The sequence below is a fragment of the Lagenorhynchus albirostris genome, chromosome 14 (genome assembly GCF_949774975.1).
Source record: "Lagenorhynchus albirostris chromosome 14, mLagAlb1.1, whole genome shotgun sequence".
NCBI lineage: Eukaryota > Metazoa > Chordata > Mammalia > Artiodactyla > Delphinidae > Lagenorhynchus > Lagenorhynchus albirostris.
Genome location: NC_083108.1, coordinates 53,394,781 through 53,418,838, shown reverse-complemented (window position 1 = coordinate 53,418,838; position 24,058 = coordinate 53,394,781). Strand labels below are relative to the sequence as shown.

General features: G+C 35.5%; 1 protein-coding gene across 4 annotated transcripts in view; it reads left to right on the top strand.

The window, feature by feature from the left end:
• METTL4 (methyltransferase 4, N6-adenosine) overlaps positions 1 to 22,800 on the top strand; it is a 33,010-nt gene extending 10,210 nt beyond the window's left edge. The window contains exons 4-9 of one of the 4 annotated variants that reach the window (XR_009534798.1): positions 1,501 to 1,870; positions 4,002 to 4,071; positions 8,122 to 8,296; positions 10,733 to 10,805; positions 11,187 to 11,278; positions 17,310 to 17,353. Coding sequence is in view for 3 of the 4 variants with exons in the window: in XM_060121389.1 (XP_059977372.1) it covers positions 1,501 to 1,870; positions 4,002 to 4,071; positions 8,122 to 8,296; positions 10,699 to 10,805; positions 11,187 to 11,278; positions 13,628 to 13,803 (990 nt within the window). In the remaining variant the exon portion in view is untranslated. Of the gene's footprint in view, positions 1 to 1,500; positions 1,871 to 4,001; positions 4,072 to 8,121; positions 8,297 to 10,698; positions 10,806 to 11,186; positions 11,279 to 13,627; positions 14,284 to 17,212 lie in introns of those variants that run through there. The other 3 variants (XM_060121390.1, XM_060121391.1, XM_060121389.1) reach the window with 3 other exon arrangements.
• Positions 22,801 to 24,058: the final 1,258 nt, after the last annotated feature.

Here is a 24,058-nt window from a genome sequence, read left to right as displayed (position 1 = left end):
CCGCCTGCCGATGCAGGGGACACGGGTTTGTGCCCCAGTCCGGGAAGATCCCACATGCCGCAGAGCGGCTGGGCCCGTGAGCCGTGGCCGCTGAGCCTGCGCGTCCGGAGCCTGTGCTCCGCAATGGGAGAGGCCACAGCAGTGAGAGGCCCGTGATTGCAAAAAAAAAAAAAAAAAAAAAGGGCTGCACAAGCCCTGTGTGAACTCTGGGGATTTCTCCCTCTGATCATTTTATCTGGTTCTTTCCCTGTCCTTGGGTATTTCATCACATACATGTGCTGATCACTACTCAGCCGGAGACTTGACCCTCTGCAGCTCTCTCCTCTCTGGTATCCTTCCCTGCAAACTCTAGCTGCCTTGGCCTTTCCAGACTCCCAGCTGTATTTCCTTAACTCAGAGAGACTGTTGGGCTCTGAATGGGTCTCTTTCCTGTACTGCTACCTAGAAACTTTCTCAAGGTGGTAAGCTGGAGCAACTCGTTTCTCCTTTTTTAGGGACTACTGTTCTACACTGCTTGATATCCATCCAAGGTCTGAAAACCGTTTTTTAAAAATAATTTTTTAAAAGTAATTTCAGATTAAAGGTACTCCATCTTGTCCAGAAGCAGAACTTGGCTTTTAATTTTATAATTATTTTGGTTGTATTATTGAAAACCTTTGTTTATATATTCATTTTATAGAGTTAATTTTTTTCTTTTTTTACAATTCAAGCTATATTTTATAAAATCAAAGGTATATTTATTTTAAAATTAAATTACTAGGGGGACTTCCCTGGTGGTCCAGTGGCTAAGACTCCATGCTCCCAATGCAAGGGGCCTGGGTTCAATCCCTGGTCAGGGAACTAGATCCCACATGCTGCAACTAAAGATCTCACATGCTGCAATGAAGATCCTGCATGCTGCAACTAAGACCTGGCGCAGCCAAATAAGTAAATATGTAAAAAATTAAGTTACTAGAAAAATTTAAGATTAAATGTGATTTAAACTTAATTCTTTTTTTTTTTGGCCACACTGCACAGCTTGCGGGATCTTAGTTCCCTGACCAGGGATTGAACTCATGCCCTTGGCAGTGAAAGCATGGAGACCTAACCACTGGACTGCCAGGGAATTCCCTTAATTCTTTTTATAAATTAGAAATTCCACTTTCTTTTAGAAACATTATCAAATTTATCGTATAAAGTTTTAAGGATACATTTTCTATGTATTCAATATATTGTTTGGTTAGTTAATTTTCAGTGAGTTTATGAGATTTGTTTCATTCCACAGTTAAGAAATAGCATTTCAAAGGTATATTCACACTTTTTTTAACTCTTTTTGTAGTATAAGGTTATTTTCCTATAAGCATTAAGAATGTTGATTTTAATCCAAGAGTTGAAATACTCAAAGCATAGTAGGAACTTTATTATTTAGAAAATTGTTTTAATGTCAGTGACTTTTAATTTTTATTTATTTATTTATTTTTTAGTGACTTTTTAATGTACTTAAAAAAAATTCTCTTACAGATCAGGGGGCTGATTTTGGATGGATCTTCACAGTTAATCCAAGAAGGTCTCAAAAGTGGCTTTCTTCATCCACTTTATGAAAAACGGGACAAGTATAGTGAGCCCATAACTTTACCACTTGATACCTGCAATTTGTCAGAATTATGTGAAATGGCAAAGCATTTGCCTTCTCTGAATGAAATGGAACTTCAGACGTTACAATTGATGGAAGATGATATATCTGTTACAGAGCAGGATTTATTTTCACGGATTGTTGAAAACAACTCTAGCTTTACAAAAATGATTACTTTAATGGGACAGAAATACCTGCTGCCACCAAAAAGCAGTTTTCTTTTGTCTGACATTTCTTGCATGTACCCGCTTCTGAGCTGTAAGTAATTATTATGTTTATTATTAGAAAAAGATAATTTTTTTGTGGCCTCAGAAGTCAAGAACAAGTCTGAATGTTGAATGAGCACCAGCATTTTGTGATAGGGTGAACACTTAATTTTCTCAGTGTATTTTTCTTTTAAATTCAATTTTAAAGTGCTGACTTCTGTCTTAAAAATTAAAAAAATTCTTATTACAAACAAAGGGTCAAAAACTTAACTAGTCCCCAAGAGAGTAAACATAGTTACTGTTCTGTACTTAGGAATTCAGGGTACAGTTGGGGTTGACCAAATAACTTTATTTAGCTTTTATTCATAGCAAAGTAGAAACACTTCATATACGAATGTTAATTCCCAAACCATTCCTAGCCTTTTAGGTTACATTTTAAGCTACTGTTCAAGTTTATTATCTAAAGTTTCTCAAAATATTTTCCTGTATAAAGTTAAGAATTTAGATATTTAAGTCCAGAGTCATATACACCTGAATTTGAATTTAGATTCTGAAGCTTAACTATGAGTCTTTAGGCACTTCACAAAACTGAGCCTCAGTTTCCTAGTCTATAAAATGGATATGATAATACCTACTTCCAAGGGTAATTTTGGGGATTAGATGAGATAATCTGCATCATGAGCTTAGCTCAGTGATTTATGTTTCTAACAAATTATAACTATTATAATATTCTAAGGGATGATGTAGATAAGAGGTATATTGACCAAATTGAATTTAATCTGCTGTTTAATGTTATTTGGACATTTTTAAGCAAAATTTTACATTATTAACATAACATAGCTTATTAATGAAAAGCTTCTTTTAATTACTTTCAAACCGTCTTATAAATGATTGGTTATTCATATCACAGTGTCATAAATTCTTCAGGGTAAATGACAAGATAACAAATTAATGAGAAAATCATGCTATATTTGAACATTTTTTTCCCCATTCTTTTTGATCTTTGTTACTCTTAATAGTTTAAAAGCCATCACTTCCTTATTTTAATTTGCATTCTTTTGATCACTTATGAGATTGTACATTTACAAAAATATACCTCTGTTTATAAAAGGAAAAGGAACAGCTCTTCCTCACAGTAAAATTCCAATTAATAAATGTAGGTAGAATGATGTAACTAGAAAATTTCCATTTGGCACACATCATAGTATTTGGGTGTCAAAATAGTGGATGAAAAGATGAGATGCAGGATATTTGCACAGTCTTAAAATATCTCCCTGCAAAATACTTATTAATTACAAAAGTAAAACTGGAGAAACCTGGCTGACAGCATTTTAACCAAATGATCAAAGGTAGTATCACTAATAATGAGACATTTTGACACTGTTTCCTGATAATGGCATGGTGATACTCTTGCCAAAAATAAAGAACCTAAATTTAATCACGAGGAAATACCAAACCCAAACTTGAGGGACATTCTATAAAATGACTAGCCAGTAGTCTTCAAAAGTATCAAGGTCATAAAAGACAAAGAAAGACTGAGGAACTTTTCCAGATTGGAGGAAATTTAGGAGACATGGCAACTGAATGCAATGTGTGATCCTGGTCCAGAGAAAAGGACACTAGTAGACTATTGGGGACATTTTGTTGTGGTCAATATATCAGTCAAAAGACAAGTTTTATTTCATGTAAAAAGTTGAAAAACAAAAGCAAAAAACCCACACCTACCCTATCTAGGCTTGAAAGGACCAAGTTAATATGGCTACCAAGACTTATAGGACATTTATAAATCATTGATGTCTAGCTAAGGGAGCTGTAGTTATTTTTAGGAAGTTTCTGCAATAGGTGAAATTATGTTAAAATCCCAGAGGTACTAAGTTATAAGGGGAATCTCTTAATTATTTTAGATAAATTATTTGAATAAATGCCACAAATCCTTTTCTTGCGTTCCAGTATATTTGTGTCTGTAGTGAATGCACTTCATTGTTGAAGAACATGTTTAGTTTTTTTTTTTTTGCCATGTGGCATGTGGGATCTTAATTCCCCAACTAGGGATGGAACCCATGCCCCCTGCAGTGGAAGTGCAGAGTCCCAACCACTGTACCGCCAGGAAGTCTCAGAACATGTTTAGTTTTTAAAGTGATACGTATAGAAGATATTTTCTGAAATTGTCTCTTTGTTTTCAGGTAAGAAAACATATGATGTAATTGTGATAGATCCACCATGGCAGAACAAATCAGTTAAAAGAAGTAACAGGTAAGTATAAATAATTTATCTATTAGATATGTTTCCTCAAAGCTATTGTCCTTCGTACATTCTAGTTACATATGCTAAAAGCATTACTTTATGATAATAGATTGTCTGAAACTACTAAAACACTTTCGTTTTAAGATTTTAATTCCCTTAAGTAGATAATTCTCTTGAACTAGAACTATATGTAGATGTAGGTTAAGAATGTTAAAAGTAATATATTTATTAATGATTAAGGTTACTGACTGTCTAGTTCAGGGATGTTTCTATGACACCAAAAGGCAACATTTTTGCCTTCTTTGATATCAAATTCTAAAGTTTAGAAATATGTGCCAAAATACAGTATTCCTTAATACTGCTATGAATGAATTGGTCTACTTCATTCTGAAATTTGTGTTTATTTATGCCACCATTTCGTTTATGTAACCTTTTAGAGTGATAAGTTCAATTAGTAAGATGACATTCCCTTTTAATAGCTTTTTAAAAAAGTTTTTCCCTCTAGTTCTAGTGAATGTCTTCAGTTGTATTTCCTCTCACTCTTCGATTTTCTAGACTGAACAGTTCCTATTACCTTGACTTAAAGTTCGTATGAAATTTCTTCTCCACAATTATCTTGTTATGCTTTTTGTTTATGAGCTGTACCAATAATTGGACTTTTTTCTCTTAAAGTTTCAAGGATCATACAAAGAATTCCTGTAGCTATTCTCTATATGTGTGTATTTGTGCATGTGTGTAGATATCTATGTATATATAATTTTTTTCTGAACTGTATGAGAATAAATTATTTAGGAAGAAGTAAGTTACTCTGGAATATTTTATTCTGTATTTCTTGAAAACAAATATATTAATATTTTCTTATATAATCATAATGTAATTATCAAAATAGGTAATTAATTTTCCTTTTTAATTTTCTAATTTTCCTTTATTAGAAAATTAAAAAGGAAATCATATAGGGAGATACTGTGATATATGTAAATATCTTGTTACCAGTTTTAGCATCTGTGGTAGGTAGACTACTGTTGTCCCCCCTCCCCCCACACCCGCCTCCATGCCCTTGTCCTAATCCCTGGAATTTGTGAATATGTTAGGTTACATGGAAAAGGGGAATTAAAATTCCAAATGGAATTAAGGCTGCTAAGAAAAGGAGATTACTATGCATTATCTGGATAGGCCAGTCCTTAGTTTAGCTGTAGACAGGAGACCTAACTGAGGGTATTTCTCCCTTTTTTCTTTTCTGTTATTTTTTCTTCTCTTCTTTTCTTTCTCCCTTCTCCACCCTCCCCCTGCCCAAGTCTTCTCTCCTCTTCTTTCCTTTAAAAGTATATAGTAGATAGAAAAACTAACCAAAAAAAAAAAAAAGAAAAGAAAGGAAAAGTGTATAGTATAAGCATATTTATAGGCTGATGGTAAGGAACTACTAGAGAGGTTGAAAATACAGGAGGGGAGTAATTAGCATCACTAATAGACTAGAAGATGAGAATAAGAGAACACAGCTGGAGGGATAAGCTTTAAATATATGAAGCCATGCTATCCTTTAAGAGGAAATGTATAGCAATGGGTAAGTGAAAGCGTATAACCAGGCGGGAGAGGGTTAGGTAGTTGAAGCAGTCTGATGGCTTTTTTTTTTTTTAATTGATATATGCATTAACTTCATCTACAAAGAGTGAGTTTGGGCACTACAATAGGTGAAATTATGTTAAAATCCCAGAGGTACTAAATTATAAGGGGAATCTCTTAATTATTTTAGAGAAATTATTTGAATAAATGCCACAAATCCTTTTCTTGCATTCCAGTATATTTGTGAAAAGAGATGAAGGTTTGTAGTAGTTGAAAGAGAAAAGAGATGAAGATTTGTAGTAGTTGACCAAGGATAAGTAAAAGAATTGATGAGTAGTTTTGAGAACCTAAGAATGGACTTAATTGAGCCAATTCTTCAGTTTAGCATTTTTCTCCACCTGATTTTTTCCATATGAAGAAGTTGAATTGAATTGTGTTGAAATTGAATTGAATTTAAGATTGGAGGTTTGCAGGAGTTATGGGGTGAAAGAGTAAAGGGGAGATTGGAGTTAGGGGTGTAGTGAAAAGGCAGAGGAGTGATTGGTGGTTGGTAGTATGTGAGGAAGAGGAGAAAGTGTGGGCAGGAAGAAACTGATAGACTCAGTAAAGTGGAGGAATGGGGCACTGACTGAATGCTTTGATAAAGTCAAAGAATTGGTGACTGAGAAGAGGTAATGGCCAATTATCAGAAAATCTAGAAACAATAAATGCTGGAGAGGGAGTGGAGAAAAGGGAACCCTCCTGCACTGTTGGTGGGAATGTAAATTGATACAGCCACTATGGAGAACAGTATGGAGGTTCCTTAAAAAACTAAAAATAGAACTGCCATATGACCCAGCAATCTCACTGCTGGGCATATACCCTGAGAAAACCTTAATTCAAAAAGATACATGTACCACAGTTTTCATTGCAGCACTATTTACAGTTTCCAGGACATGGAAGCAACCTAAGTTTCCATTGACAGATGAATGGATAAAGAAGATGTGGTACATATATACAATGGAATATTACTCAGCCATAAAAAGGAACAAAATTGAGTTATTTGTAATGAGGTGGATGGACCTAGAGTCTGTCATACAGAGTGAAGTAAGTCAGAAAGAGAAAAACAAATACTGTATGCTAATGCATGTATATGGAATCTAGAAAAACGGTACTGATGAACCTAGTGGCAGGGCAGGAATAAAGACACAGCATAGAGAATGGACTTGAGGACACGGTGGGGGGAAGGGGAAGCTGGGACGAAGTGAGAGAGTAGCATCGACATACACATACACTACCAAATGTAAAATAGATAGCTAGTGGGAAGCAGCCACATAGCACAGGGAGATCAGCTTGATGCTTTGTGACGACCTAGAGGGGTGGGATACGGAGGATGGGAGGGAGGCTCAAGAGGGAGGGGATATGGTGATATATGTATACTTATAGCTGATTCACTTTGTTGTACAGCAGAAACTAACACAACATTGTAAAGCAATTATACTCCAATAAAGATGTAAAAAAAAAAAAAGTAATGGCCAGAGATCAGTGTATATGGTTTCAGAAATGGAGCAAGTTTGAGTGATGCCAACGTCCAGGTTTTGGCCACTCGAAGGGATTATTGAAGTGGGGTGAATGCAATTGTATTTATTTAGGGGAAGAATAGGTGAGTGTGTACATTATTTAGCCTGTGCTTTGAAATTGCCCAGGATACTGGCAAGATTTATGTTGGTGAGGTAGAAGGATCTCAGAACTTAAATCCTCATTGAATATGGAGAGTGAGGCTGTAATAGGTTCGATAAGGAGCATTGGAGGCTAGATAGCGTACTTCTCAAAGAGAAGGGGATTTACACAAAGGTAGATGGCTGATAGCCTGGAACTGGCAATAGGGGAGCTAGGAGAATACTGACCTCTCCTCTTTCTGTTGTGTGTGTTGGGTGCTGGAGAAAGGGCCACATTGGTTTGATGGGGTATTGTAGAGCAAGTAGTGTTTTAGCAAGAGAAACTAGACTTCATACTACTAATGACCAGGAGGTGCAAGACTGTAGAATTTTTTCTTGTAATGAAAGCATGAGAGTTTCAGAGAGCCCAGTAGAACTGATTGGGAAGGATGAAAGAAACAAAATGATAGACTGAAGATGTTCGTGGGGTATTGAGATAGTAGTTTCAAGACTGTTAATGGGGTCCCTTTGTAATGTACAGATTATCAAACCATAATATTTGCTTAATTTTGAATGTTAGAAAAGCATATAGAAAATATTAGTAAAATTACTGAAATGTAATACATTTAGAAATGATAAAGAAATATGGCTTCATCATTTTAAATTAGTAAAAACTAAAAATATTATTTCTGACTTGCGTGTAATAATGTGTCCACTGGGTGTCAGTGTGGCTTCATGTTTAGTTGCACAAATAAATATAGGAGCTTTGTGTTTGTGGAGTCAATGTTATACAGGTTTTCTCCTTGCTTATTTTTCTTTTTTGCAGCAAATTTTGCTAATATTTTTTTCTGTTTATTTTTAGATATAGTTATTTATCACCACTGCAAATAAAGCAGATACCTATCCCTAAGCTGGCTGCTCCAAACTGTCTTGTTGTTACTTGGGTGACGAATAGACAGAAGCACCTACGTTTTGTTAAGGAAGAACTTTACCCTTCTTGGTCTGTGGAGATAGTTGCTGAATGGCACTGGGTAAAAGTAAGTTTAGAAGTTAATGTATTTGTTAACTTTATTTGTTAATAAGGTGTGACATACAAGTCATATAAAGGTAGCATCTACTTTTTAATGCTTAACATGTCACCGCTCTACTCCTTCAACATGGTCTAATTAAAATGTTTACTTTGCTACCAAATACCTTTGTCTTCTTATTCTCAAGACTTTTTACCTATTTGTTCTGTATATTTTTGTAGTAGAATCCCAAACTGCTGGCCTTCAGAAATCACTCGGAGATATCAGGATGACATTTTAAAAAGCTCTGATGTCTGTAGTTTAAGAAACAACAAACAAAAACTTTGGGGAATTTGTCCATCACTAAACATAGAAATTGTCTTACTGTTCATCTTCTTCCTCTTTACCCATCCAAAATTTCAGCTGCCCTTTGTGACTTCTGTCTTTCTTTCTTTTTTCTTCTCCTTCCTCCCTTCCTCCCTTCCTTCCTCCCTCCCTCTCTTCCTTCCTTCCTTCCTTCTTTCTTTTTTTCTTATGTTTCTGGGGATGAGAGGGAGATAGCAAAGAAATCTACTGTGGAAGAGTTGGGAAAATGCTAGAAGCAAGGACCTTTTATACTTTAAACCTTAACTTAGTTCCTCATGCCTGTTTTTGAAAGAAATGATTCCAACTCTTGGATTGGTTGAATGATCTTTAATATCTTTGTTTGGTATAAAAATACCAAAAAATACAAAAATATAAGGCATCAGTTCAGAGTTCATTGGACATCCTTTTAAAGATACATTGTCTACCAGGTGAATTCCAGAAAACCCCTCCTAAATTTCAAAAAGGTAAACCAGGTTATTATGGGTTGAATGTTTTAACATTTATATAATATTTATATAACTGTATATTCATTTTAGACACAGGTTCTATTTTTATGTGCTCTGTGTACTTTGTAGTGTACTGGAATATCTTCTAAAAGCTGTGTACATTATTTATTTGCACCTATTTTGTGAGACTTGGCAAACAAACACTTAAGTTGTGTCTTTGCTTTTACAGTTGTGCTTTGGGCTTAGCTTTGGTTGATTTGCTGTAGGACCATAACAGGAATATAAAACTCCATTCCACTCTGTCTATTATGGCAGTTCTTTTATAATCAGAGACTGAGGCCAAAGTCACGAAAAGGTTACCTTCTGAAATCAAAACCAGTAAAATGCTAATACATGAAAACTAAGACTGTTCATTTCTGGTAGTAATCAGTTCTATGAGATGGTATGATATGACTATAGCTTAAAACAAAAATATGTTTTATGAAATACTTATTAGGTAATTGAACATATTGTTATATCAGAAGGAGTAATCTGCATTGAGTATAAAGGATATCCAAAGAATAAGAATTTGCCAGTGTTTATACAGTGCTGTGTGGAATAGATGCTGTTTCTCGTGGGCCCTAGAGGTGATAAAAGGACTTGGTTTTTTAGATACCTCGATATAGGGTAAAGGGTTCCACAGAGAATAGATATGAATATTCTGATAGTGAAAATATTTTCTTCCATGCTTAATTAATGATTTGATATTGTTATTATAAATTGTGTCTTGAGTTTGATTAGCTAAAGTGAGTCTTTGGGAGTCTGATCACTCCAGGATGAAATGATAAGATTGAATTTCTGGATTTATAATGCCAAGAAATTGGACCACGTATTGTTTATCTCATCAATCCCTGAGCTTCCTTCATTATTAATTTTAGCTCTGACAGTATTTAATGCCATTGTTTCCTATAAGTAAAGGAAAATACTGTATTGTAATTGACTTAGTCACATTGCCAGTAATAGGTAAATGTTATTTGAACAAATAAATGAATTAATGATGGCATGGTTTCCAATAATAAATTTTAATGAAAAATAGAGGTTCTTGTGTACAAGATGATAAAATGATACTTAAAATTTTTTAGTCCTTCATAGCTGCCTTGTCCATTATGGTAGTCACTAGCAGTATGTAGCTCTTCAGCACTTGAAATGTGGCGTCCAAATTGAGACGTGGTGCTAAATGTAAAATATAAGTGTTTTGGATTTAAAAGACTTAGTATGAAAGAAAGAATATAACATACCTCAATAATTTTTTGAATTGATTACATATTGAAATAGTAATATTTTAGATATGTTAGGTTAAATTAAAAATAATTAAAAATTATTTAAAACTTAAAATACAATTAAAATTAATTTTGCCTCATTCTTTTTGCTTTTTTAAATGTTGGTACTAGAAAATCTAAATTACATGTGTGGCTTAAACTTGTGGCCCACATTATATTTTTATTGGACTGCGGTAGCCTTGAGGTTTAATACTTCCTTTTCTTTGGTGAAAATTGTATAGTGGTAGAAAAAAAACCCAATCCTTTTCCTGGATATTTACAGATGTATGGGTTGTTTTTGTTTTTGACTCCTTTTTATCAGATCACCAGTTCAGGAGAGTTTGTGTTCCCATTAGATTCTCCACACAAAAAGCCTTACGAAGGTCTTATACTGGGAAGAGTTCGAGAAAAAGCTGCTTTACCATTAAGGTAGGAAAGGTGATTTTTCAAAATTGTATAAATGTATTGATTTTAAGGCTTTTAAAAGTTATTAATACAGTGATCATTAGTTTTTGTTAATTTTTACATTTTTGAAAATCTGAAAATGGCCGAGATAAGTGTGAATGGTACGGCACATGAAATTTTATATTATCTTTTGCTTTATCTAATGTGTAAGAGTCATTATTGTAGAAAAGGAAACTATCTGAAATTTCTTAATACTTAGGTTGTTGATTTCCATTATTTCTATTCTTAAATTTATTATAAATTCAGATACTATTGGAAAGTTGAAAAAAAATCAAGGCAACTGTGGCTTATATGTAAAAAATTGTCCTCTAAAATATAATTTACGTTTTTGTTCTGTTTTAATAGGAATGCAGATGTAAAAGAGCTCCCCATTCCAGATCACAAGTTAATTGTCAGTGTGCCCTGTACGCTTCACTCACATAAGCCACCTCTTACTGGTATGTTTTTATAAAATAGTTATGACTTATGTGAAATTGACAAAAGGGTTGAATGTATTGATAGTATTTGAATAGTCTAGAAATTTGGAAATTAAATCAGATATATGTTATTTTAATTAATATTCTAAAATCATATAGCAGAATTTATGGAATAGAGAATAGGTTTTTTTTTGCTACAGAAAGCTTTATTGTTTCCAGTTGGTCCGTAGCTTGGGAGAGGGCTCCAGGTGGTTACATAGCTGCCTAGTGGCAGCAGGGAGAGGCTCAGGCAGAGGCCCTGAGACCAGGAGGTGGAATCGGGCCCTCAAGGGCCGCTGGGCTCAAAGGCTACTACTGGTCCTAAGTACTCGCCTAGCCCTGGCTGGGGGCCGGCCAGCCTGCAGAGGTTGGTCAGGTGGTCATCCATCTTCTTGAGTCTCACCTCCTTATCCAGGAGGTGGCTCCCCAGGAAGGCACAGAGATGGTCTGTGTGGGAAGAACCCAGGGCATGCAAACGCAAAAGGGCCTGGTTCAGGTTCTTCTCCGAGCCCATAGCAGCTTCTGTGGTGTCCAGGGCTTTGCCCTGCTCATCTTGGGGCGGCTTCGGCATGTCCCGGAAGAGGGCGCTGCTGCCACACTGGTTTTGCATCTTGGAGAGGTGCTGGGCCAACCCGCTGAAGGAGGCAGGGCCCTGGTCCTCCAGAGCCGCGTTGTGGCGCTCGGAGCAGAAGCCCAGAGAGAGGTAGGTGTAGCAGGCCCGCGGATGCAGGTCCACCAGGCGGGTGACCGCACCCTCCACTTGGGTGGAATAATTCTCACGAATCTGGGAGGTCATCGTGGGTGGCACTAAGGAGCTGACTGCAAAAGTGTTATTGCTTGGTCCCAGAGGTCGCAACTGGAAAAGAGTCTGGAGGGTGGCTGGTGGTTGGAAAAAGGGTCTGTTATGTTAAAACACTGTTGAAGTGGAGACGGAGCCGCGTGACCACCCAGTGCACCCATGCAGATTAGTCCTACATTACCTCAGCCTTTCCTCTTCGCCATTTTTTAGGTTCCCCTTACTAACTGGGTTGTTATCCCATCACTGCCCTCAGCAGAATGAAGACTGATGGTGCATGTGAGGACTAGTTCTGCTAGGTGCTTTATTGTAGTCTCAGGGTTCTATCCCTTGCTGGCTCTAAAGCCAAGAGCGCAGAAAGCAGTCAGAGAGATGGTCAACTATCAAGAATTCCCTTGATAGTTGGTAGACACTCTCAGTTTTATGTTGAGTTGGTGTTGCTTTTCTGAACCATTGGAAAGGTAATTGCTGCAGCCTGCAATTCTTACTAGTCTTAATGCTTTAGTATAATGTCCATCATTTAATGAAACTAAGCAGCAAGGAATAGTGGAAAGCTTTAGCTTTTCAGATTGACTAACATGAGTTTGAATCCTGGTTCTGCTACTTGAGCAAGTTACTCTAATAATTTTCCACCTGAAAGTCGACATTTGAAGGGGGAATAATGATATTTAATCTTTCAGAGTTGTGAGGATTGTTTATATTTGAAATTCTGTAGCATATAGTAGAAGATCAGTAAATGCTAAATTTTTCAAGTGAAAGAATAAAAAAATAGGAATGTAATAGGAATAGGAATGTGAGAGATACTGAATTTGACAAAGTTTACTGTTAAAATTTTTTCTTTAGAAATATATATTTTATTAATTTGGTGGTCCTGGCTTAAATAAACCAAAACTTTCAAGCTGCCACTCAGGAAGACTATAGGCTATCAGCTTATCACCTGATTTTGCAGAATATGGGATAATTCATGAGCTAGGATACATAGAAAGGTGAATTCAAATTCCCAAGAGAATGCTTATTGGTAGCATTTAAGATTTCTATTATCTTAAATTGCTTATACTGAGAGTCTTTAGTGTTAATTCATTTGAGAAATGTTCAGATGTCTACCTGTTGATCCATTCTTTGACTTAGAGAGATTCTTAGTGAATAATCGCCTGTAAACTTTGGACTGTTACAGATTCTTTAATGCAGTAAACATTTGACTTAAATGACAAGTGTAGCTGTACTGTTCTTTGAGAAAAAAATTATGTTTGCCACCAGTTATACTCATTGGAGGAAATCTAATTTGTATTCTTCTCATTTGAATTTTCTTTATCATTTGGTGAGTACCAAAGCTTAATTTAGGGTTTGTCTTAGGGCTTATTTTTTTACTTTTAAAAATCCAAGTGCCAGACCCAAAAAACCTTTCATTCCCAAATGATAGTTAAACTATTTCTTAATTCATTTTACATAGATTATGTTTAAAGAGTAGTCTTAAGATATAAGGTTTTAGGGCTTCCCTGGTGGCGCAGTGGTTGAGAGTCCGCCTGCCGGTGCAGGGGATGCGGGTTCGTGCCCCGGTCCGGGAGGATCCCACATGCCGCGGAGCGGCTGGGCCCGTGAGCCATGGCCCCTGAGCCTGCGCGTCCGGAGCCTGTGCTCTGCAACGGGAGAGGCCACAACAGAGAGGCCCGCGTACCGCAAAACAAACAAACAAAAAAGAAACAAAATATAAGGTTTTATAAAATAGTGAGTAAAATTAGTCTTTTATTAATACTAATAAAAATTAGTACATATTACGGCCTGTAGTTATGAAGTGCAGTTCTGCTGTGTTCCCAGTAGAGCGCAGCACAAACACATTTTTAGCATTGAGAATATTTAAAAAGAAAAGTTAGATTTTGGGGGGGAAAATCTTGTGTGACTCAATATATGTTATTCTTATGTTTTGGTTAAGTACTGGTAGACAAGAAGTATTTATAATCCTTTATTTTTGAGTTCATGTTACTGGATAGCAAGTGCCTGTATTTTGGATACAGAGCCACACAAAGCCATCAGAAAGCAACTTGCAGATTTCTGCAGTATATTTTACTCTGAAGTGAGAGAGTGGCATGGACATATATACACTACCAAATGTAAGATAGATAGCTAGTGGGAAGCAGCTGCATAGCACAGAGAGATCAGCTCAGTGCTTTGTGTCCACCTAGAGGGGTGGGATAGGGAGGGTGGGAGGGAGGTGCAAGAGGGAGGGGATATTGGGATATATGTATATATGTAGCTAATTCACTTTGTGATACAGCAGAAACTAACACAACATTGTAAAGCAATTATACTCCAATAAAGATGTTAAAAATAAATAAAAATAAATAAAATAGTATTTTACTCTGAATCATAACCCTAGGATTTGGGATAATACATGTTCTCTATATAATGCTTAGAACTTTTACATGTAAATGTTCTTAAACTGCTTTATGCCAATTCACAAAATGAAATGTTCTCTCTTTTGCTTCTAGAAACACCAATTTTTTTTCTTTTAACAAGTTTTAATTTGTTATTTCTACTGCAAAATGTAAAAAACACCAAATTGGAAGCATATTCTGTTTCAAAATGAGACATTTACTCTTTTTAAGTTTTGAAATTTCTTCCTATAGAGTGAAACATAAGCCAACAATAGCTATGGCTTATAACCTAACATAAATGTATAATATTTTAAGTTTAAAGATTTAAGGTAGGAAAATCATGAAATAAAAGTATTTGAATGAAAATTTTGTTTTTCATATTGTACCTTAGAGGAATTTCTACTCCTTTTTACTACTTTACTCGCAACAATTTGTATCTGAACAGTTAAATATAGTTTGATGAGATTTTATGCACTGACATTTGAGCCGCTTTTCCCCCAGCTATGCCCTTTGCTCCCAAGCAGAAGGGGAATGACGGGCTATGTATGAATTACTTCCTCTCCATTGGTTACAAGTATGTTTTACTAATGCCAGATGTTATGTAATTATTTATATATATTGGCATACTCACATTTAAATTTATACATTTGAATTTGCTTTTTTAAAATTGAGATAATTGACATATAACATTGTATTAGTTTCAGGTGTACAACATAGTGATTCAAGATATATATACATATTCACTGATCACAATAAGCCTATACATGGTTACAAAATTTTTTTCCTGTGATGAGAACTTTTAAGATCTTGCATTTTCTTTTAAATTGATATTTAAAATTAGTAAGAATAAAATATTCCCATTAATTTGCCTCTATTTCTTTTGCTTTGTTTTGAAATTAAACATATGTGGTTAACAGTACAAAAACATTACTCCTTGATTTTCTGTGTTTCTCAGCTAGAAAGGAAAAAAGCCATGCAGAAATGTGTTCCATTGATAAAGTAGAAGGTGATAAATGCGTTTAGGTTTCATGTATTTTTCCACTCCAAGTACCTGGCCATCTTTTTCTATTAGCTAGTGAACTCTTAGAAGACATGGATATCTATTTCTTTTGTTAAGTCCCATAGCACTTATAATGGGTGCTCAGAAATAGTAAACATTAAAAAAAATTTTATTTATTTATCTAGGCTGTGCCAGGTCTTAGTTGTGGCATGCAGGCTTCTTAGTTGCGGCATGCACGCAGGATCTTGTTCCCCGACCAGGGATCAAACCTGGTCTCCCTGCATTGGGAGCACAGAGTCTTACCCACTGGACCACCAGGGAAGTCCCTCAGAAATAGTAAACATTATTGACTGGCTGATTCCAGTTTAGACTCCAGTTTAAAATTCCAAAATAGAGTTGCTAACATCTTTGTACCAAAGAACTGAACAAGCAGAAACAAGAAAACAAAACCTTGCCTTCAGTATACCTTAGACCACATTAAAAGTGAATTGAGGCCAGTAAGGCATTGAATTCATGGGGCAAAAATGGAAAAGTGATATAAAAGTTTATTGTTCTAAGACTCTGGGGAAATTTTTCTCACTCAAGTTTAATAGCATTTAATTATATACTTATGAAAGGACTAGAAGTCTCATGTAAGCATCACCTAGAAGCTATCAAAGCCCAGATTTGAGTTTGGTGAGTTATAGACAATGAATACTTTAAATTCTTTGATTTTTGATAATCAGGACCAGTGCTTTCAGACAAATGAACAATTATTTTACTGTGAGATCATCTGAAGAACATGAAATATACATTTTTTAATATATTATCTTTCACATCTAACCTATATCAAGTATTTCTAAGGAATCCTTATCATTGCTAAAGGGAATTTGATGGGTTTCTCCCAAGCTCAATCTTATATAGCAATTAAGAACTATATTTTGCCAGTTCCAGTGACTTTTCATCCCTGAATTGTTATTTTCATACTCGGTTCCTGTCGTAGAATATACATATATCAAAAAAATATAGCTAACCAGCAACGTGATCAAGGTTAAATTGATTTAAATATTTGTTATTCAAATGAGCATGTGCTTTAAAAAAAAGCTTCTACGGTATTCTCTTTTTTTCTGTTAGTGTAGATCACAGCTATTTAGCCAAGGTATAGATGAGATGCCATTTTCCTAACAAAATATAATTTTCAGTAGTTATGAATACATTGAATAAGGAATACTTAACTGTGGAAATAATATGGTGAAATTTTAGGTAAAGAAAGATCTGTAATTTGGAAGTGAAGGAGTGTTCTCAGTACTACCAAGTTATAGCTGAGGAGGTAGAGTTATTTGTTAGAGATATGTTCTGAATATTTCTCTGTGTTTCCAACTCTTACACTAAAGTATGTTTTTGCAGAGACTTATGTTTTATCTTAGTTTTTAAAGTGGGTTGTCTTTGTATTGTTCCTATAGACTTTTTTTCATGCATGGATTACATTTAATAAAAAATAAATTAAGTTAGTACTCAGGAGCTATGTCAGCATTATTGGAAGACTGAAAAGTTACTGATGTGGGTGTTAAAATCCTCATTTCTACCGATGTGGGTGTTAAAATCCTCATTTCTTATCTACAAATGAAAACTGATAAATCAGGACTGTTGAAAGTGCTGATGGTATTGTTCCCAATCTCAAGGGTGTTTATTTCAAATGACTTTCTAACTATAAATAGTAAAGCCTGTGATGAAATCCTTGAAATTAACTTGCCTTTTTTTTTTTTAAGGAAACATCCCTGCTTTTCTACTCTTTACTGCTAAAGGAAATTGATTCCTTCCTTAATAATAATTTTCGTGTTATTTTCTCTTTTTTTTTCTGGACAGAGATTCTAAAAGACTATATCAAGCCAGAGGGGGAATGTTTGGAATTGTTTGCTCGAAATTTACAGCCAGGTTGGACTAGTTGGGGCAATGAAGTTCTCAAATTTCAACATGTGGATTATTTTGTTGCCCTGGAGTCTAAAAGTTGACTATGTTCTTAAAATTGTGTTTTTCTTCAGTTTTTCCTCACTCCTTCTCTGTTCATTCTAATAGATTTTTCCTTTTATTACCAACCAGTATGCTTAGAGATGTAAACAGGACTTGGTTTTTCAGCAAAATGATTAGAAGTGACTAGCTGTCATATAATTTTGAGATGAATTTTACTTCAGTTGCACTAGTATTTCACATTATTCTGGGCTCTACAAATAAAGAGGTAAGCAGTTAGAATGATGGCAAGACTTTGTTACTGAAAAAGTTCAGAAAGCATGCACTATGGACCTGAAGTCACAATTCTATATATGGGTGTGTTTTGTTTGGCCCATATGGTGTTGTAAAAAAATTGGAGCCATCATTCTAAAAAATCAGGAAATTTCACATAATAAGTCCATATTTCTGCCTTTCTTTAAACGTCAGAAACTCTGGCTACACTGCAGCCTGTGTTCTTTCCTGGCATCAGTCTGTGGGACCCAGTGGTGGCAGCTTATTTGGGAAGGGCCATGTACTCTCCAGTTTACCACAGTAACCCTTGTCCCATGGCACTCACTTATATTGTCTTCCTGACCCCTGTACAACCTGAATTTAGAACATTTAGTATACTGCTACATTCTGGAAAATGTATTCAAAGACCTGCTAAGTACTGCATCATTGTATTGAGTTCATGAAACATTTTTTGGAGGGTTTTAAATTTCATTCAGGGTCACTTTTCAATTACTTTTTAGTTTTGCTTGTTTTTCTAGAAGAAAAATAAATTCTTAATAATGTCAGAAAGTAAACACTGCTTGGACTTAATTGATATTTATAGAACATTCCATCCAAAAGCAGCAGGATACACATTCTTCTCAAGTGCACATGGAACATTCTCCAGGATAGATCACATGCTGGGCCACAAAGCAAACCTTGGTAAATTTAAGAAAATTGAAATCATATCAAGCATCCTTTCCAACCACACTGCTATGAGATTAGAAATCAACTACAAGGAAAAAACTGTAGAAAACACAAACATGGGATTTCCCTGGTGGTGCAGTGGTTAAGAATCTGCCTGCCAATGCAGAGGACATGGGTTCAAGCCCTGGTCCGGGAAGATCCCACATGCTGTGGAGCAACTAAGCCCATGTGCCACAACTACTAAGCCTGCATTCTAGAGCCCATGAGCCACAACTACTGAGTCTGTGTGCCACAACTACTGAAGCCCGATCACCTAGAGCCAGTGCTCTGCAACAAGAGAAGCCACCACAATGAGAAGCCTGTGCACTGCAACGAAGAGTAGCCCCTGCTCACTGCGACTAGAGAAAGCCTGCATGAAGCAATGAAGACCCAACACAGCCAAAAATAAATAAATAAATATTTGAAAAAAAAACCCCACAAACATGTGGAGGTTGAACAATATTACTAAACAACCAATGGATCACCTAAGAAAGAGGAAATAAAAAAATACTTAGAGACAAATGAAAACAAAAACATGACAATACAAAACCTTTGGGATACAGCAAAAGCAATTCTAAGAGGGAAGTTTATGCCAATACAATCTTACCTCAGGAAACGAAAAATCTCAACTAAACAACATAACCTTACACCTAAAGCAACTAGAGAGAAAAGAACAAACAAAACCCAAAGTTAGTAGAAGGAAAGAAATCATAAAGATCAGAGCAGAAATAAATAGAGATGAACAAAACAGTAGAAAAGATAAGTGAAACTAAAATCTTGTTCTTTGAAAGGATAAACAAAATTGATAAACCTTTAGATTCATCAAGAAAAAAGGGAAAGGGCTCAAATCAATAAAATTAGAAGTGAAAAAGGAGAAGTTACAACTGACACCACAGAAATACAAAGGAATCATAAGAGACTACTACAAGCAACTATATGCCAATGAAATGGACAACCTGGAAGAAATGCCCAAATTCTTAGAAAGGTACAATCTTTCAAGACTAAACCCTGAAGAACAGACCAATCACAGACCAATATGAACAGACCAATCACAAGTACTGAAATCGAAACTGTGATTAAAAAACTTCCGACAAACAAAAGTGCAGGACCAGATGAATTCTATCTATCACAGGTGAATTCTGTCAAACACTTAGAAAAGAGTTAACACTTATCCTTCTGAAACTATTCCAAAAAATTACAGAGGCAGGAAAACTCCCAAACTAATTCTGTGAGGCCACCATCGCCCTGATACCAAAACAAGACAAAGATACTACAAAAAAAGAGAAAATTACAGGTCAATATCATTGATGAACATAAATACAAAAATCCTCAACAAAATACTGGCAAACCTAATCCAACAATACGTTAAAGGGTTCATACACCATGGTCAAGTGGGATTTATCCTAGGGATGCAAGGATTTTTCAATATCCTCAAATCAATTAGTGTGGTACACCACATCAACAAACTGCAGAATAAAAACCATGTGATCATCTCACAATAGATGCAGAAAAAGCTTTCAACAAAATTCAACACCCATTTATGATAAAAACTCTCCAGAAAATGGGCATAGAGGGAACCTACCTCAACATAATACAGGCCATATATGACAAACCCACAGCTAACATCATCCTTAGTGGTGATAAGCTGGCCACATTTCCTCTAAGATCAGTGAGATCAGGCTGACAGAATTTCCTCTAAGATCAGGAACAAGACAAGGATGTTCACTGTCACCACTTGTATTCAACATAGTTTTGGAAGTCCTAGCCATGGCAATCAGAGAAGAAAAAAAAACCCCAAAACCAAAGAAATCCAAATTGGAAAAGAAGTGAAACTGTCACTGTTTACAGAAAATCCTAAAGATGCTACCAGAAAACTACTAGAGTTCCTCAATGAATTTGGTAAGGTTGCAGGATACAAAATTAATACACAGAAATCTGTTGCATCTCTATACACTAACAATGAAAGATTGGAAAGAGAAATTAAGGAAACAATCCCATTTGCCATTGCATCAAAATAATAAAATACCTAGGAGACAAAAGGCCTGTACTCTGAAAACTATAAGATGCTGATGAAAGAAATGGAATATGATACAAACAGATGGAAAGATATACTGTGTTCTTGGATTGGAAAAATCAGTATTGTCAAAATGGCTATACTACCCAAGGCAGCTACAGATTCATTGCAATCCTTGTCAAATTACCAATGGAATTTTTCATGGAACTAGAACAAAAATTTTAGAATTTGTATGGAAACACAAAAGACCCCTAATAGCCAAAGTAATTCTGAGAAAGAAAAATGGGGCTGGAGGAACCAGGCTCACTGACTTCAAACTATACTACAAAGCTGCAGTAATCAAAACAGTATGGTGCTGGCACAAAAACAGAAGTATAGATTAATGGAACAAGATAGAATGCCTAGAAATAAACCGATGCACCTATGGTCAATTGATCTATGACGAAGATGGAAAGAATATACAATGGAGAAAAGACAGTCTCTTCAATAACTGGCACTGGGAAAACAGCTACATGTAAAAGAATGAAATTAGAACATTCTCTAACACTATACACAAAAATAAAATGGATTAAAGGCCTAAATGTAAGACCAGATACTATAAAACTCTTAGAGGAAAACATAGGTGGAACACTCTGACATAAATTATAGAAATATCTTTTTGTATCCACCTCCTAGAGTAATGAAAATAAAAACAAAAATACACAAATGGGGCCTAATTAAACTTAAAAGCCTTTTCACAGCAAAGGAAATCATAAACAAAATGAAAAGACAACCCACAGAAAGGGAGAATATCTTTGCAAACGAAGTGACCGACAAGGGATTAATCTCCAAAATATACAAATAGCTCATGCAGCTCAATATCAAAAAAACAAAAACAACCCAATCAAAAAATTGGCAGAAGATCTAAACAGACATTTCTCCAAAGAAGACATACAGATGGCCAAAAAAACATGAAAAGATGCCCAACTTTGCTAATTATTAGAGAAACGCAAATAAAAGCTACAATGAGGTATCACCTCACACTGGTCAGAATGGCCATCATCAAAAAGTCTACAAACAATAAATGCTGGAGAGGGTGTGGAGAAAGGGGAACCCTCCTATGCTGTTGGTGGGAATGTAAATTGGTACAACCACTATGGAGGACAGTGTGGAAGTTGCCTTAAAAAACTAAATAATAGAACTACCATATGATCTAGCAATCCCACTCCTGGGCATATATCTGGAGAAAACCATAATTCAAAAAGATACATGCACCCCAGTGTTCATTGCAGCACTGTTTACAATAGCCAAGACATGGAAGCAGCCTAAATGTCCATTGACAGAGGAATGGATAAAGAAGATGTGGTAAATATATACAGTGCAATGTTCCTCAGCCATAAAAAAGAATGAGATAATGCCATTTGCAGCAACATGGATGGACCTATAGATTATACTAAGTAAAGTAAATTGGACAGAGAAAGACAATGATATCACTTATATGTGGACTCTAAAAAGATGATACAAATGAACTTATATACAAAACAGAAAGACTCATTGTTTTCAAAAACAAATTTATGGTTACCAAAGGAGAAAGGTGGGGGGAGGGATAAATTAGGAATTTGGGATTAAGAGATACACACTACTTTATATAAAATAGATAATCAACAAAGACCTACTCTCTAGCACAGGGGACTATACTCAGTGTTCTGTAATAATCTATATGCAAAAAGAATCTGAAAAAGAATGGATATATGTACATATATAACTGAACCACTTTGCTATACACCTGAAACTAATACAACATTGTAAATCAACTATACCCCAATATAAAATTAAAATTAAATTAGAAAATAAAAATTAAAAGAAAGTAACTACTGCTCATGATTGTAAAAAATTTTTTAATATTATTTCCAGATTTTCTACAAATATTTGTTTACTAAGTAAAATATTTTTACTGAAATGGTTCTTTGAAAAGCATGCTGATTTATTATATATAAGCTTTAAAATTTTTCTTGAGGTATACTTTTCACATAATAAAATTCTCCAATTATCAGTGTCGAATTTAATGAGTTTTGAAAGCATACATATATATCTACCACCATAATCATGATATAGAACATTTCCTTCATCCCCCAAAATTGATATGTCCTTTTGCAGTCAGTCCCATCCTCCCACCCTTGGCCCTTGGCAAATGATTTGTTTTGTATCATTAGTTTTGCTTTCTTAGAATTTCATATAAATGGAATCATAGAATATGTAATCTATTGTGTTTGGCCTTTCACTTACAGTTTTGAGAAAAGAGTTTATAGATTTTCTACAAATATTTATCTACTAAGTAAAATGTTACATTGAAATGATTATCTGTCAAGTTTGCCAATTTATTTACTGATTTTGCCAAATAAAATTGTTATTTTTGAAGTTTGTTCATTCTTTGAGTATGTGAATATCAGAGGCTTAACTTTGAGCCTTGCTTTAGTTGCTGCCTTTGCTCTATCCTCACTGTAGGCTCTATCTACCTTGTCCTGTTCTAGTTATCCAAATTCTATGGCTCAAACTCACTCTTACCAGAAAACTGTAGGCCCCCAAATCTTACCTTTTCAGGCTTGGTACTCTAGAGACGTATATTTAGCGAATTTGTGTTTTCAGCTTCAGTGAGACTTGGATTTTGTACTGATTGTGATTCAGAGGAGGATTATAATCACCTTCAATGGCTTTCCCTTCCTTGAAGATGCTGCTCAATTTACCTCATTTGACATATCATGTACCGTTGGCTTACCACATGCTGGGAAGCACCACAGCATTGTTGGCATGGTTTTCTGGTTACCAGAGTTCTTTTACTTCAATTATATCACTTTATTCTCAAAGCAGTCTTATGAAGTTGTAGTTATAATGAGAGAACACGTTCATAGAGGTGAACTGACATGGCTAATAAGTGAACCAAGACTTGAATTCTATTCTGTTTCCTAAATTAAGACACTTTATGTTGTACCATGTTTGCTAATGAACCTGAGATCTTAATAGGCTCATCAGCTGCTAATCAGAGGATCCACTGTTTGGCCTGAAGCAAATTTAGAATGGTTCATATGTAGTCATCCAAACATACCTTTCTCAGTATGTGATATCATCAGTCTTGGATTATTAACACAGTATTTTTTGTTAGAGATTTTAGTGACATTAGTTGAACTGATATCCTGAGTGCAACTCAGAATCACTCAGAATCAGATAGCCTGCTAAACCCTTGGACATAAGCTGTGAGCACATTTACCATGCAATTGTATTTACCTCAATCAGATTAGCCATTTTAAATTTACATTTTTAAGGAAGCCCTTCTGCAAGATACAGACTTGGACTTGAAGGTGGTTGTTCAAATTGTTAGATTAAGTAACATAAGTACAGGTGCAAATTATTTAATGCACCATGGTTATCTGCTATCAGGGTATAGACAACCCAAAACTCCACTGAGGGTCTTAATTAAATTCATGGCTCTATTTTTTAAAACTTCATTGATTTTTGGCTGCGTTGGGTCTTGTTTCTGCACGCGGGTTTTCTCTCTAGTTGCCACGAGCGGGGACTGCTCTTCGTTGCGGTGCGCGGGCTTCTCATTGCGGTGGCTTCTCTTTGTTGTGGAGCACAGGCTCTAGGCATGTGGGCTTCGGTCGTTGTGGCACACGGGCTA